We start from the raw sequence: 16,813 nt of genomic DNA on the forward strand, positions 1-16,813 counted from the left end.
AAAAAAAAACAAGTACTGTGTGATTCCACTTGTAGGAGTTCTCTTATAGTGTTCAAATCTGTAGAAACAGAAAATAAAGCAGTAGTTACCAGGGACTAGGGGAAGGGGGTCACTTAACTGGTATAGAGTTTCAGTTTGGAAAGATGAAAAAGTTCTGGAGATTGGTTACAAAGCAGTGTGAATATACTTAATACTACTGAACTGTAGAAATAGGTGAGATGATAAATTTTATGTGGGTTTTTTTTTTAAGGGGAAAGATTTATACGATTTGAAGAGAAACCAGAGTATGTGGGTTTTTTTTTAAAAACACAAATAAAAATAGAGATTATATGTCAAAGGTACTTCACAGTCAAGGGCCGATTTATAGTCTTGTGCTCTTAAACACTTAAATTTCTTTTTCCCCCCAGTGCTCTTCTTCACACAAGGATGGAAAACCAGAGGAACAGAGGTGGAGTCTATGCAAAGTTTGTACCCCCCGTGCACGAACCTTTTTTTCCACCTGGTGAAAGTCGTGCTTTAATAATCACTGGTTCTTGGTTGGTGCGTATCTTTATCTGTGTGTGCCTTTGCCTTAAACTACAGCAGTTCATTGTGGACTGATTTGAGATGGTTTCTCATACAAACTGACAGCCTAAAAATCTCTTGGCCTATGAATGAGCGGCAATTTCCCAAGTGTGAGACTTCCTATATGATACATGAAAGGAAATCCATCAGACTGGTAATGGTGGATAGCCCTGGTTTATCAATCAATGAATAATTGTAATTTTTTTTTCTTTGTACATTTGTGTTTTGTAAATTTCCACGGTAAGTAGGTTTTATAATCAGAACAGTTATCATCCATGAGATAACCCAAGAACCATCCTCCACACGATTAAAGTCTTGGAGATGGTACCCTCGAGATAAAAACTAAGACGGTTGTAATCCTCTCCCTCTCTAATCTCACAGAATGAAATTCTTCTGGAGAAAAAGACCAAGAGAAGTAAGATTCTGAAGCTGAAGTTCCCGAGGACGGAAGAAGAAAGACGGATGCGGACGCAGAGTAAAAGGCGTCTGGAAGCCAGGAAAGAGCAGAGGCAGAAGAACTTTGTAGACCTGGCCTGTGAGTGCAATGCAGTCATCTGCTGCCGGGTCACCCCCAAGCAGAAGGCAATGGTGGTGGACCTGGTGAAGAGGTACAAGAAAGCCATCACGCTGGCGATTGGAGATGGGGCCAATGATGTAAACATGATCAAAAGTGAGTCTCACCCAGGGCCGATGCCACCTGAACTGCTTTAGAGAAGGAATGGCAGGAATGTTTCTGAGGGTAGTAGTTCCAAATCCCATAGCTCAGGCTCTGAGAAAGCAGCTGATAAAGGCAAGTAACCACGATGATGACACCTGTGACCCTGCCCTGAGGAAGCTCAGTCTACCCCAGTAGGAGAGAGCAGGTAGGATAGTGCCGCTCAGAGGATGCCAAAGAGAGGACGAGCTCCACATGAGTGAATTTGGCCTCCTCTGTTTCCCTCTTTTACACACATGTGGATTTGTTTTGTTTTCCCTTGCTTACTGCTTCTCCTCCTCTATTTCCTTAAGGCTTATTAGAATCCTATTTAGTAACCTTGGTGAAAATTTCTGCTGAGCGCGGAGTAAATTGTTGAATTCTCTTTAGTATTTGAGAGTATTTTGCTTTCTTATCTCAGCATCTTTTTTTCTGGGGCTTTCTTCTTGCCTTTGGGAAATTGGGTGACCTCGTATGAGCCCAAGGGAGCACACGTGGCATTGAAACACAACTCTAACATGGCCTTGCCATCCTCCTGACCTTCCTAGGAGACTGCCAAGGGTCGTTTCGCTGGTGGGAGGGCTTTACGTCTTCACAAATTGAAGAACTGAGCCCTGTCATGCAGAAATACATTGTGCCAGTGTTAGAGCACGCAGAACCGAAGCTTCATCAACACGCCTGAGTCCTGGGTGGTTTTTCCTCCCTGTGTTACTGTCAGGGAGCATCTTCTAATGAAAACGCCCCAACTAGTGAGCTGTGAATGCTGGTTTTCATTCCACCGACATGCTGTGGCGCCTTGGGCTTATGCTCCGGCCTCAATTTTCTCATCTGAAAACTATGATTTCTGAGGTCACTTCCAGTTTTGTGATATTATTAGTTCAGAGGAACTATGACATAACCACGTATGTTCTACTAGAGAGCTAAAATGCATTATGTACAACTAGACTTTTAATTCAAGCCTGTTTTGTAATTCATGTGTCTCTTTGTTTTCTTAGAGTCTCTTCCTCCTCCTCGATCTATACTAAGAATATTCCAACTTTATCTTCCTCGGCAGGAGTCAGCTATATGATGTATGTCTTCTTGCTTCTTTATCATGTGTCTGTCTGTGGCCACTGCTGGTTTAATTTCTTCTCCAGGGTGTTTTGCATGTGCCAATACTACCGTACGACTGGCATTTCTTGCCCCAAATTACATCAGTCTCTTTCCTCTATAGCCAGTTCTAGGTTATTTTCCATTGTGTACCCTTAGCATAAATAGCTGTGCCAAAAGGGCAAGTAACTCAAACATTAGTTTTACTCAGTTACAATGGAGACTTCTAGATGTTGGAGAGAGGGTTACCTTGCAAATTTACCATCTGACTATGTGACTTAGACTTGAAATTTTTTTTGTTCCAAGGAGTTTACCAATTGATAGCAAAAGGGATCACAAAGTCAACATAAGTAATCTTATAGAGACTTGTTTTCTTAAGTTGTTCTAAGAATTTTATTAAGCTCTGTTATATGGTCGGTGCTTTTATATATAACAGGGAACATCCATCTGGGGTGCAAATCAAAGAAACTCAGGTGTCCCTGGAAGTCCATAGCTTTACCCAAGTATTGATAGTGCCTTTTGTATTTTAGAAAAACTGGCATTGCTTTCACCTGTATAAAATACAATATACAGAAATTATATTTGTCTATAAAGAAATACAGTAAAATTTAAGTGTCAGAAAAACTTGGCCATTTGTTAGCATGTTCCACATTTAGTAGAAGTGGAGGGAACTGCAACCCCCCCCCCCCCCCCCCCATGTTTTTGCCTCTAGCAAGGACGCAAGGACTCTCATGGGCTCCCCTGTCTCCCTCTCTTGGGCCTGAAGATGTCTGCTGGCTGGTGGGTGGTGTTTTTTCTTGGTCTAAGACCCTAAAAATAAGCAAGAAGCACGAGAGGGGAGACAGAGCCACCAAGGCTTGAGGAAATGATGAGTCTGTTAAGGAACTATGAAGGAGCCTACCAGTGAGGCATCCGAAACCACATTTTTGAAACTTCAGGAAAATCTAGGTGTCTATATTTAGATTATAGGGGAAAAAAACATGCAGCCCTATAAAGTACATCTCCTCGGTTGCCTTGAATCCCCTGTGAACCGTGGCTGTGTTCTTTCACACACTGTCCTTGGTGTGCTCAGCGAAAAGGCTGGGCTGGACATCAGGGGCTCCTTCTCCTTGGCTCCGAGAGAACTTCAACATCTCCCTTTGTTGCTTGATCGGAAAAGCAGCCCATAGTTCGGCAGGAAAGCACAGTTTGGCAACCACGACTAGTCATAAGAATTATTTATGTGTTTAAAAAGAAGTCATAAATATTGAATGAGACATGCAATTCATTCTATTTTTTAGAATTGCAAAGTGTTACTGAAAACATAGGTTTGGCCAAGTCACTGTGTCACTTTGAATTTGCCAGACCCTGTACTCTGCCACTAAGGCAGGATTTTTGGAGCCGCTTTCAGTTGGAAACCCTGCTGAGTTGGCAGTCACTTCTCTGGGTCTGAGTAATAACAGGTTGTGTTCTCCAACACACATTCTCTAGCAGATCTCAGTATGTCTTTAGTTCCATGCCTCTTAAGACCTATATAAAATTCGTAATTCGCTAAGTTGAAACTGTGACTAAGTGACTATTGGAAGGATGGACAGAATTGTCACTTTCATTTTTATCCATTCTGGAAACCTTCTGCAGCAAAAAAAAAAAAAAAAAAAAATGTGTCTCTTAAGGTCATGGTGGGCCATGACTAAATGCTGGAAGTTTAATATCTTAGTTAACTAAGTATATTATAGTTATCAGATACTATATAAACTAGTATCTTAGTTAAAACACTTTTGATTGTAAATATTAAAGAACAGCTAACGCAAGCTTAAGACAAAAATTTATTTTAAAAGATCTAAAGATGTTTCATGCCTCCCAAAAAGCCAGACCTCAGGAAGATGCTGGAACCAGGAACCCAGCTTCTTTTCAATCCTCCTTCTAGACCACTTTACTTCTGCCTCTCAGAACCCCTTGGAAATAAATATATCTGTCCCACAACTCAAGAATTTAGAAGTTAAAATTACAAACACAAACCCAAATCTTAGTTCCAAAATGTGAAAGAGACACGGATTGGTCCAGCTTGGGTTCTGTGCCAAGGATAGTATAAGAAACAGACCCCACTGGGTACTTTAAGCAGGAAGTGATTAATGTAAGGGACCAAGTGCTCACAAAAGCGCTGGAAAGACTGAAGAAGCAGGTGCCAGGCTGAGCCTCGAATGTCTTAGTCACGCACCAGAGGAGCTTCTAACTTTGAGGCTTCTGTGAAGGGCTTTTCAGCTGAAAAACTTTTGTCCGTCAACCTCCGGGCAGCTGGAGAGAGGATATGAACTCTGCTACAGAAATGCCACAAAGGGAAGGGCCGCTGAGCTCCAGGTGGCTCGCAATGATGGAACCCAATTCACAAATAGAACCTTGCTGCGAGGAAGTCAGAGCGGTGTTAGGTTTTTATTTGCTTTCCCACCTTTCCAATAAACAAGGGTGACATGAAGGTTGGGAGAGCCAATGTGTATATGCTACCGATGACCTACCAGCCCAGAGCTGACTCAGCTGTGGCCAGGGAGGCAGGGACACACAGTATGCATGGATTCCTTGGGTTCCCTCCGTGGGTGGGAAGGATGGCCTATGAGCTGGGCAGAAAACCCAAATGGAATTTACCGCCCACCTGAGATCCTTCCACGAATACTCAGAGCCCTTGCCATGTGCTTTTTTTAGCCACTTGTATCTCTGACATAAAGTTGAGTTCAGAAGCTGGGGCGGGGCTGATGAGCAAGAGTTTTCATTGCTCCAAGAATGTCTGTTTCTTTGTTTTGCTGTGGAAACATTTTTATCATCTCCATGTTTTGCTTTAAAATTAGCTTATGATTCACATATCTTCTCCCTCCGCCCCACAGCTGCCCACATTGGTGTTGGAATAAGTGGACAAGAAGGCATGCAAGCTGTCATGTCAAGTGACTACTCCTTTGCCCAGTTCAGATACTTGCAGAGATTGCTGTTGGTACACGGCCGGTGGTCTTACATAAGGATGTGCAAGTTCCTTCGATATTTCTTTTACAAAAACTTCGCATTTACGTTGGTTCATTTCTGGTACTCCTTCTTCAATGGGTACTCTGCACAGGTAATATAAGAATTATTATTATCTGACGAATAGAACTCTTGTATAAATAAAACTCTACTTCTGAAAAAAACCTTTTCCCTCCATATTTGCAGTTTTGATGCTCTCCTAATAGTTGAGGCACGGATTGAGTTTACAGATGATGTTTCTTAAAAAAAAATTTTTTTTATGTTTTATTTTTGAGAGAGAGAGAGAGAGAGAGAGAGAGACAGCGTGAGCAGGGGAAGGACAGAGAGAGAGGGCGACGCAGAATCCAAAGACAGGCTCCAGGCTCTGAGCTGTCAGCATAGAGCCCGATGCAGGGCTCAGACTCACGGACCGTGAGATCATGACCTGAGCCGAAGTCAGACGCTTTATCGACTGAGCCACCCAGGCACCCTGATGATGTTTCTAAAATGTTTCTGGTGCTTTAAAAATACTTTAGTTTGCCTTTGAAAAGTTGGGATTTGTTCCTGGCTTTTGCTTATGTGTTTTGCCTTCACCTGAGATTTTTTATAAGTCACCTTGCCATTAAGAACAACAATAAGGGGCACCTGGGGGGCTCAGTTGGTTAAGTGTCTGACTCTTGGCTTAGGTTCAGGTCATGATCTCACAGTTTATGAGTTCAAGTTTGGTGTCAGGCTTTGTGCTGACAGCACAGAGCCCACTTGGGATTCTCTCTCTCCCCCTCTCTCTGTCCCTCCCGTGCTCGCTTGCTCTCTCAAAATAAATAAACTTAAAGAATAATGATAAATTATTCAACTTTGATAGCAAATCAACAATGCTATTGTGATCAAGGCTAAAGGGGTTATCTAAATTTTGGATGATCACAGATCTGTTCTCAATCTTTTTTTTTTTTAAGTTATGGCTGAAATGGGAGTGGGGGTCATATATGTTAAAACGGTGATACGGCAGAAAAGCATCACTAGTAAATTGAACCTGTCAGCGCTGGTGGTTGTCCAAACTTCTGATGGTGTGCCTCAGACAAATGGTATCAGAGGAGCCTTGGGAACCGTGGGTCAGAAGCAACCCTGAACACACGAGGGCCTTCTTCCTGCTCCCATGCAGGACCACCACCACTGGTGGTGACCAGCAGGCCTGTTTCCCCTCTGCCACCCTGAGGATGTGTGTGCGCAAACCCTGTGCATCCTTTTCAGAAGCGTATTTTTTTTAAACGTTTATTTTTGAGAGAGAGCAAACCGGGAGGGGCAGAGAGAGAAGGGGGAACAGAGGATCCAAAGCAGGTTCTGCACTGACAGCACAGAGCCTGACGCGGGGCTCGAACTCACAGCCTGTGAGATCATGACCCGAGCCGAAGTCAGACGCCTAACCGACGGAGCCACCCAGGCGCCTGTTTTTAAAATTCAAATTCTGCTTCACAAAATGTTTAAATAGAAATGCTGGACTTGCAAAGTAAAAGTAAAGAACATTCGAATGATACCTTATGTGCTTCTTGGGCCGGTCTGTGGGTTTATGTATTCCGAATTTGTTAACAAAGGGATACAGAAAGGATCGGCACCAACGTATTTTCCAGCATTCTTCACATAGAATGGACGGACTCCTTTCCCAAAAAATGTTTTGGTGTATGTTCTCCCATTCATTTTAGAAGGAAGGTCTGTTCTGCGGAGTGTGGATTCTGCCCATTCCGGTGAACCCAACTCACACCTTCTGCAGATGCAGAGGAGTGGGGTTTACTCTGGCAGAAGCCCCCACGCATGCTGGGGGCCTCCCAGTTGAGAAAGAATGCACGTGCATTGACTAGGCCAGCAACAGGTCTTGGTTGGTGACACAGACTCTAACCTCCCCACAGACGGCGTACGAGGACTGGTTCATCACGCTCTACAACGTGCTCTACTCCAGCCTGCCCGTGCTCCTCATGGGGCTGCTTGACCAGGTAGGACCCTCGTGCTCACAGGGACACGTCAGGGCAGACCGAGCACCTGTTCGAGAAGCAAAAAGCAAATATTATTTCACTGCATTCTTTTGGTTTCCCCTTCTTCCTGAGAAAACCCTATGGCTGTCCTGTTGCCAGGCAACAAGAGCAACTGTGCTTCCTGTTTTATAGTAAGAAACGAGGATTTCTGTGCCTGGGTTGAATTCATTGACAAAAAAGTGTATTATCTTCCTTTTGGACACGAACAGTTTCTTGTTAAGACACCCGACAGTATAGTATGTCTCTATAACCTACTGTAAACATCAACTATTTTAATACTTCTCTAAACTTAGGTGTTTAATTCCCAAACTAGTTCACATTCTATCTGGTAGTGATTCTTGGTACTTAAAGTACTTTAATGAATAAAAAGAATAATTTGGAATTAACCCATCAACTTGTATGTGAAAATACTTTCCCAAAGAATTAATCAGAATCTGTTTTCCCAGGAGGTAAAAATAGCCTCCCTTCATTTTTTTTTTTTTTTGAAATTACTAGTTTGCTTTCTATGAACAGCAAAATAATAAATTTCTACCTATCCTTATCTTAATTAAATATCAAGTAATGGTGAACTAAAGTAAAGAGGTTGGCCTCTGCACACTGCCAACTCATCAGGACTTACCTTGTCGAGTTTTTGCCTTCCTAAAACTGAGTAAGTTGACACTCTTTGTGAGGATGGATCTCGGAGTTCTTCGATTCCTGGTGGATATGCGGCTAATGGTGTTTTCCCTTTAAGGATGTGAGTGACAAACTGAGCCTCCGCTTCCCTGGGCTGTACATAGTAGGACAAAGAGACTTACTTTTCAACTATAAGAGATTCTTCGTAAGCTTGGTGCACGGAATTTTAACATCGATGGTCCTCTTCTTCATACCTCTTGGAGCTTATCTGCAAACTGTGGGGCAGGATGGAGAGGCACCTTCGGACTACCAGTCTTTTGCTGTGACGATTGCTTCTGCTCTTATAATAACAGTCAACTTCCAGGTACATGGCTTTGGTCAAGTGTTCTCTGTATCTGTGAGTTACCAGGATTTCTGTACATAGACCAGTGCGCATAGCCATCTGGCTGTCACTCTCCCTCCAGCTAAGCCTCTGCCATTTTACAAAACATGAACACTATTGTCACCCCTTACACCAAGCACATTTCCTACTTCTCACCTGAGCCGAGGGTAGTTTCTGTTTGTTTAGTATTCAAGCCAGATGATGCTTAAATTGCTGAATTCTGTTTTCAGAGTCCTTAGATCCTTTATTTCTTGGTGACTCCCCAAAATGAGTGCTCTGTCTTTCTCTGGTTTCCCAACAGATTGGCTTGGATACTTCTTACTGGACCTTTGTGAATGCTTTTTCAATTTTTGGAAGCATTGCACTTTATTTTGGCATCATGTTTGACTTTCATAGTGCTGGGATACATGTTCTCTTTCCATCTGCATTTCAATTTACAGGTTGGTATTTTCTAAATTCCAAACATAAAGGTGTAAAGAAATGTTATTCGTTTAGATTCTGACATAACTTCTAAATAAAACACAAGGTGTAAAATTATTGCTAGTGAAAATTAATGTCCTGACTGGCAAATGAATAACAGTGGTGGGCTGGAAGTGTGGTAATGTAACAGTAAGAAAGCAAAATTAAAAAGTTTTAAGATACAATTGTGCATCTGTTCAGTTAGTTTTTATCCCCACCCCCACCCCAAAATCTAATATTGGTAGGTAATGGGAAATTGAGTATGCATGTAAACTATTAATATAATTTAATTTTTTCAAAGCACTATCTGGAAATATGTCACGTCCTATAAAACTTCTCATACATTTTGACCTAGTATTTCCAATTGGAGAAAACACCTTAAGATAAAACATACCAATTTTTGGAAAGGCTAATTTGTACAAAGATTATACCACCACCACGATTCCAATTATTTTTAAAAAGTAGAAATAATTCAAAGACCTAATAAAAATAGTATATTAGCTAATCAAGCTATGAATCATGTATGAGGAAATTCTAGAATTCAAAAGTGGAAAACTGTCACATCATTAGAAAAATGAATGCAGAGCAGTAAGTAAATTTTTGGAAATTAAATACTTTATAGCTGTATAAAATAGGACAAATGATAAATGCTAGAATGAATGTGAACTGCTATTTCACACATATTTTAAAATTTATAATATCATGAATCAGAATTTACAAATTTCTTAAATAGAGTAGCTTTGAGTTCACAATGGAAAAAATAAATCCCCATGAACTAGTTTCCCTGTAAAAGATGAGTTTGTATTTTTTTTTTTTATGACCAGTTGTAAAAAGACCATTGCTATGGTAACCCTTTTCTTGGGATTAAGCTCATTTTTTTTTCCAATTGTTTTTGGTTGCATTGTTTTGTGTTTTAAAAAACTTGGTGCCCTGTTAGAATATTCCCAAAGGGAATGTTTTTAAACACATTTTTAGCAGTATAACAACACATTTTTTCAAAAAAGGCAATTTTATAAACTTACAGTGTAAGTAACAGAAAACACTGTGACAAATTTGGCTCTAGGGGATGTTAATTATAGCTTTAAATTGGGTAGTAATATGATTACCTGGTTGTATGATAGAATTGTTCCTTCCTCTGCCATAAACGAGCAGCGAACTGCAGTGGAAAAAGTATGGCTCTAGTCCAATGGATATGGGTTTTAGTTTAGAGGTGGCCATTGGTAGTTTTGTTACCCTGGGCGAATCTTTTTACTTCTCCACAATTTTCTTATGAGGCAAAGAGGAAACTTATTTATCCCTCAGAGCTGACTAAATGGCATGACTCAAATAAAACACCTAGTGTTAAGACCTGTCATACAAACGGCAGTGCTAATTGTTATTGTTATCTGGAGTTTCAAACTATAAACTTTGAAAAATAAATTCCTGGAAAAATTCAGAAGTATAATAGATTGCCTAATTTTGCGTTTTTACCTAATACGATGTCAACAAACATACTTTTTGTTTTTCGCTTAGTCATTTGCTGATGTACATTTGCCTTCCTGATTTTGTTTTGCTTAGTCCTATTTTATTAAGATTTTTTTTTTAACGTTTATTTATTTTTCAGACAGAGAGAGAGCATGAACGGGGGAGGGTCAGAGAGAGAGGGAGACACAGAATCTGAAACAGGCTCCAGGCTTTGAGTGGTCAGCACAGAGCCCGACGCGGGGCTCGAACTCACGGACCGTGAGATCATGACCTCAGCCGAATTCGGACCCTTAACCGACTGAGCCACCCAGGCGCCCCTGCTTGGTCCTATTTTAAAATGTTCATTCCTTCAGCAGTGATGGAATGTTCTGGGGGAGGCCAATCTGATTGTAAAATTTTACCATAGACAATGCATGTAAGGGTTACGGAATATTAACTATGTTCTTCAGATAAAGGACCTCTGTGATTCATCCTCCACGTTTTTGCAGGCACAGCATCAAATGCCTTGAGACAGCCATACATTTGGTTGACCATCATTCTGACCGTTGCAGTGTGCTTACTGCCCGTCGTTGCCATACGCTTCTTGTCAATGACCATTTGGCCATCAGAAAGTGATAAGGTATAGAAAAACCAGTATTCTCCTCATTCTGAGCGCCCCTCAGAGAAATCAGAGCGTGTCCCCACAGCAGCTTTCCTGCAAAATTCTAAACTCATGGGAAGTTTGGTATGGAGGTTTATTTAATACTACTTCTCTTTAACTCCGTCTTGCAAAGAAGTCCTTTGGGACAGGGATTTTTGTTTTCATGCTTTTTGTTTTAAACATTATCAAAGGGAGAATAGTATAATGAAGCCCCATATGTCTATCCCCTAATTTAACAATTACAATATTAACATTTTGCCCTGCAAATAGGTTGGGGTATGTACTTACGTATAGAAAATGCCACCTCTTCTGGTGGAATGTCTGAGCCACAAGTTGTTCAAACAATGTATCACTTCAATTCACATAATCAGCAGCAGGCTTCAGGCTCTGGTGACTGAGCACCTAAACGTCTGTCAAAAGCACTGGGGTTCTTTCCATCTCTCCCCTCTGCTATCCTCATTATGAGCTTCACCTTGAAGTTGGGGGGATGGCTACTGCAGTTCCAGGCACCTCCTTCTGACACACCCCTGTCCAGATGAAGACAGGAGACTGCTCCATAGCTCTCTCTTAGCGGCCCGAGAATTGTGCCTGGGAGGGCCCAGGCCACATCATGCAGATCTCCTTAGCCAGATGAGGTCACACGGCCATTGCCGGACTCGTGCGGAGCAAGGGAAGTCAACCAGCCCTGCTCCTGGGAGCAGTCTCCACAGCCCAAGAGGGTTGTGACTGTATGCAGGAAAGGTGTTCTTGACTCTACTCCTTCTTCATCAGGAAGGAGAGAGAAGATGCTAGGCAAGCAACCTTCAGTTCCCCCCTAGATATTCTCCCATGTCTGTTGACCACAAGATGCAGTAGCAACAAGGGGAAGAGAACGACGGAATTTTCTCTCGAACCTGTCCCAGTCTAATTTGTCAGTGGCAAAGAACAGTAGCGGAGGCGAGTGGGAATTTCGGCTCCCCGTTTTCTAGAAGGTCCGAGACCTTGAAAGTGTTACGTAACCGCTCGGCGTGCCATCCCCTGTAAAAGGAGCACGGCGATGCCGCCTTAAACAAGACAGCCTTCAGGAGGGACCCCACCCCCTGGGCGTTAGTGCCCGTCCACCTCCGCCACCACAGCCCTTCCATTTCATCGTCGGCCTCGCCCCCTCCCCCCGCAGATCCAGAAGCACCGCAAGCGGTTGAAAGCGGAAGAGCAGTGGAAGCGGCGGCAGCACGTGTTCCGCCGGGGCGTGTCCTCGCGGCGCTCCGCCTACGCCTTCTCGCACCAGCGCGGCTACGCCGACCTCATCTCCTCCGGGCGCAGCATCCGGAAGAAGCGCTCCCCGCTGGACGCGATCATAGCCGAGGGCACCGCGGAGTACCGGCGGACTGTGGAGAGCTGATGCGGCGGCGAAGCCGGCACGCACACACACACACGCACACAGATGTCTATTTTTTTATGAAAAACTCTCAGGACTTTTTAAAAAACCAAAAACTGAATTTGTCAGGAGGATGTTAAAGACAACAACTTTTGTAACAAACCACTTGGGCTGGACTATTGCAGTGGCGAAGCCAAGAATACCTTTTCAAAAGTCCTCTTGTTCAACTGCTTGTGTTCATTAGGCTTCAGAGGGGATGTCGTAATCCAGTCTCGATCTGGGACAGCAGAATTAGAAACTGGCTTATATTTCAGTGCAAATGGTACCGCATTATAAAATTACAATGAGATCATTCCTGCCTGGGATCTTCAACATACATAACCAGACGTTACTTTTTTTTTTTTTCCCCATTGGGTACCTTCTTAACAAAGACCTTTTATTTATAATGGCCACGACAGAAAAAATGCTGAATGTTCATCACCTGGAAGATAATGAGCTGCATGGTTTCATGTTCTCCTGTTGGTTCAATCAAGGAAAATCACTTCACATTTCATAAGTACAAGGTTTCAGTCTGCTTCGGTTTACTACCAGGTTAAAAGTGTGCATCACCTACGTTTACTCTTACTACTACATATTTTAGCCACTTCCTTCCCTCCATTTTGAAAAGATGCATTTAAATATTTATGGACTTTTTTTTTTAAGTTCTTAAAAACTAAGGGTAGCCGTGATAAATTGTGACTTTGTAACGCTTTCTTTTGAAAAGCAAACTTTGTGTCTGCCTACATGTGTTTTATAAGGGATTTGAACAGAGACCTCACTTTTTCACTTGTCTTCAGAGAAAAAAAGGCTGTTGGCAGCCACATTTCTAACAGAGTATCCTTTAAAATTGAAAATGATTTTAAGCAATTATGGAAACTATCCTCAAAGAGGCAAAAGTTATTTTTCTCGAGGCTTTTCACACGCTAGTTTTTCACAGGCTAGTTCCCATATTCTAGTGAAGATACAGAAGTGTTTTCAATAATTCTGTTCTTTACCATTAGGCTGTGAATGTTCACAATACCTGTCCTTTTGAATTCCTATGAGGAAATCACAACATGTATATCATTCATATTCCAGGAATGATAAAAGAATGTATGGCTCTTTATTCTATGGAAGTAAAGTTCTGGAAGTTTACAACTTTTGTACATAAACTGTAAATTGTTCTTCTTTCTTTCTTTGGTAAAGAAAAGTTTGCTTGTATTCTTCTCCGTTTCCTCTCCTGTTTTGTGAATTGTGGGAAAGGTCGACAACGCAAATGTGTCAAAGACTTACACTGCTGGGTGCAATATTAACAACTGTAAAATGCAAATTGCTTTGGATAAATTATTTCTATATTCTGTAAATCAGATTTAATGTATATTTTTGTTTAAAAAATAAATGCTTTAGTAAAATCTTTGGAAAGGATATTTCAAGTAGGGTATGTGACAGAAGAATCTAGGTCTGCAAGGTTTCTAAAGAAACGCAGGGGTCCTTTGGTGAGAAATACAAGTTAGGGGCAGGGTACTGAGTATTAGGGGAGAAGCTACTGAGAGAAGGCCATTAGACCTGAAAGGTGGTAGGTACGGATTTATATTTGGCCAGATCAATTGTTTCAAGGGAGGGTGGATCTTAGCATACTTAGATGAGGCACGATTTTTTAAAATGACCTAGGTTCTGAAACCAGAATAAAAACATAGGTAACTTTCCACCTATGGGGCTGGGAAGTGAGCAAATGATCAAAGGGGAATCAGGATGCTAAAGGGCAGGAGAGCAGAGGAGGCAGACCTGAGGCTTGAGTCTGGGAGGGCTGAATGGGCTGAGCCAGCTGCAGTGCAGGCAGGCAGCTCCCGGACAGTGACCCCACTAAGGAAATGGGACTGTGACACAGAGAAGGAGGTTCTCTGCAGAAAGACATCGGTGGGGGGCTTCTTTGGGAGGCACAATTGCCAGCAGATGACAGTTTCAGCCTAGGGGTGCTTTATATGGTGCGAGATCAGGACCTACCTCTTTCCTGTTCCACAACTGACAGTCTCCTGGAGGAGAACTTCATGTCCGGATCTTTGGAAATGGGGTAAAAGGAGATGGGACAGATTAGACCCTGCAACAGAAATTGTATGAGAAAAAGTTCTGGGCAGACCTGGGAGATAATCCCTCAAAAAAAGGAAAAAAAAAAAAGGCCACTTTTCTTCCTAGGATGTCCTACTGTATTTATATTGGTTGAGGAGTATACTGTTTTAATCAAAGAGTGCCACCTAAGGGTTCATACTGATGATCAGTACCAGAAACTCCAATAACGATATCCAGTGGGGATAAAATGGCTCTAAAGAGGCTCCGAGGTGATAGCAAAACATACCTTAATGGAGTCTGTATTTTAAGTTGTTGCCTTCATGTGATGTGGATGAAGCTTAGTAAAACCGTAAGACGGTTTCTCAAAGTCTTATCAGAATCTGCTTGAAAGTTATAGCTACAATAAAACTTCTGGTGCATTTATAATTACAAAAAGGCCTATGAAAACACTGTAAAAATTGACTGTCTTCACTTAAATAGACATTTCTTCAAAGAGGATATATACACGGCCAACAAGGGTATAAAAACGTCCTCAACATTAGTCATTAGGGAAATGCGAATCAAAACCACAGTGAAATACCATTTCACACCCACTAGGATAACTATAAAAAAAAGGAAGGGCACCTGGCTGGCTCAGGCAGTAGAGCGTGCGACTCTTGATCTCAGGGTTGTGAGTTCAAGCCCCAAGCTGGGCTTGGAACTTACTTAAAAAAAAAAAAAAAAAAAAAAAGTGTTGGCAAGGATGCAGAGAAACCGGATCCCTCGCCCACTGCCGGTGGGAATGTGAAGTGTTGCACCCACTGTTGGAACAGTTTGGCAGTTCTACAACAGGAACAGAATTACCATATAAACAGCAATTGTCCCACGTAGGTATATATATACCCCAAAACCTTGAAAATAAGCACACAGATACCTGTACATGAATGTTCACAGCAGCACTTACAACAGCCAGAAAGGAGAAACAACCTAAACGTCCATCAACAGATGACTGGATACACAAGGGATTTACATATAATGGAATATCATTTAGTCAGAAAAAGGAATAAGCCTCCTTCAAGATGGAGACATAGAAAGATCCTGAACTCCTCTCCTCCCACAGACACACCAGATGTACAGCTACAAATGAACAATTTCCTCTGAAAACAAAAGCTGAGGGACTCCTTACATCGGGCAAACAACTTGCACTGAAGTGTTTAGGAAAGGCAGAGATGCAATCTTGCCGAAAACCCCACCCCCAGCATTGGAAATCCAGAGCTTCTCAGGGAGGAGTGAAGGGTTTGAACCCTACATCGGGAACCCCAACTTCTAAGACCTACCGCTGAGAGATAAGCCCCTGAAACTTACAGCTTGGAAAGCCCACAGGGTTTGCATCCCTGAGACCCAAAAGGCTATCGTGCAAACTGAGAAATGGCTGTTGAAGGGCTCAGGCCCCTGGACTCACTGGCACCAGGCCCAGTGCAGAAGCGGCCAGACTTTACGTGAAAGCAGCTTCTTTACCTATCTTAAAGCATCGGCCTGAGAGGCAGGCATCTAATTCAGCACACATCTAGGGGCCTGCCGGCATACTCTCCAAGGATGGAGGCCAGTAGACACTTTAAAAAAAATTCTTTTTAATCCAGGCTCCTTCTTTTTTTCCCCCAGCAGGCATCATCTTTATGCCCTCCCTCCGCTGCCCTCCAGAGCACCAGTATCTCCCAGAGGGGAGCTGTTACATGCACCTGGTATTGGTTTTATACCGGGTGTCTCCGTTTTTGCAACTGCCACCCAGTGTGAACGCCCCTTGGGTCACCCGGCTCTGGGGGCCAGCAGCGCCTGCATTCTGGGGACCCACAAGACTGTAACAATTGGAGAGACAGTTCACGGCCAGCTAACACCACGGCAATATCTGCCCAGTCTTCCTGTGATAAAGGACTGTTGTGCTTGTCCTGGAGCTTCGGCCTGAGGGGCAGGCTTCTGGCTTGGCACACGTCCGGAGGCCCATTGACGGACTCTCGGGGAAGGGAGCCTGGTGGACATCACGCTTGCCCTCTTTCTCTGCCTCACTCCGGCTTGTCAGTATCTCCCAGAAAGGAATTCAGACCCTCATCGGGTGCCCCGATTCTTGCAGGTGTTGCAAGGTGACATCTCTAGACCGCCTGGCCGTGGTGGCCGACCGGCTAATGAGTCCCACAGGACTGTCACCAACAGAGAAAGAGTTTTTGACTGTCTACCATTTCCAGAGCAAAGCAAGAGGCAACGGTCCAAAGAGCCCAAACTTTCTGTGAAAGAGGCCTATTAGCTAATCTCCATGGCTACGTCTGAGGGATAGACTTGCAATCAAACACACATCTAAGGGCCGACTGCAAACCTTTCCGGAGACCTCAGACGGCTATCTCTCTGTTCTCTTTCTGCCGTGCTCCAGTATCTCCCAGAGGGGAGCTTATACAACGTCTGGTGCCCCGTTTTTATGTCTGCTGCCTTGTTTTCTGCAGCTACC

At 42.9% G+C, this 16,813-nt stretch overlaps 2 protein-coding genes across 3 annotated transcripts in view; one reads left to right on the top strand and one right to left on the bottom strand.

Moving 5' to 3' along the window:
• ATP8B1 (ATPase phospholipid transporting 8B1) overlaps positions 1–12,546 on the top strand; it is a 128,034-nt gene extending 115,488 nt beyond the window's left edge. For both annotated transcript variants that reach the window (XM_058691974.1, XM_058691975.1), the window contains exons 21-28: positions 408–540; positions 946–1,234; positions 5,203–5,426; positions 7,213–7,296; positions 8,069–8,314; positions 8,634–8,772; positions 10,744–10,874; positions 12,052–12,546. In XM_058691974.1, coding sequence (XP_058547957.1) covers positions 408–540; positions 946–1,234; positions 5,203–5,426; positions 7,213–7,296; positions 8,069–8,314; positions 8,634–8,772; positions 10,744–10,874; positions 12,052–12,276 — 1,471 coding nt within the window. In that variant the 3' untranslated portion in view covers positions 12,277–12,546. The remainder of the gene's footprint in view (positions 1–407; positions 541–945; positions 1,235–5,202; positions 5,427–7,212; positions 7,297–8,068; positions 8,315–8,633; positions 8,773–10,743; positions 10,875–12,051) is intronic.
• LOC131490024 (uncharacterized) overlaps positions 14–16,813 on the bottom strand; it is a 49,825-nt gene continuing 33,025 nt past the window's right edge. The window contains exons 3-6 of the mRNA XM_058691976.1: positions 14,275–14,368; positions 12,457–12,529; positions 6,844–7,344; positions 14–5,418 (exon numbers count right to left, since the gene is read on the bottom strand). Of these exons, the coding sequence (XP_058547959.1) occupies positions 7,254–7,344; positions 12,457–12,529; positions 14,275–14,368 (258 nt within the window). The 3' untranslated portion in view covers positions 14–5,418; positions 6,844–7,253. The remainder of the gene's footprint in view (positions 5,419–6,843; positions 7,345–12,456; positions 12,530–14,274; positions 14,369–16,813) is intronic.

This window comes from Neofelis nebulosa, chromosome 11 (assembly GCF_028018385.1).
Source record: "Neofelis nebulosa isolate mNeoNeb1 chromosome 11, mNeoNeb1.pri, whole genome shotgun sequence".
NCBI lineage: Eukaryota > Metazoa > Chordata > Mammalia > Carnivora > Felidae > Neofelis > Neofelis nebulosa.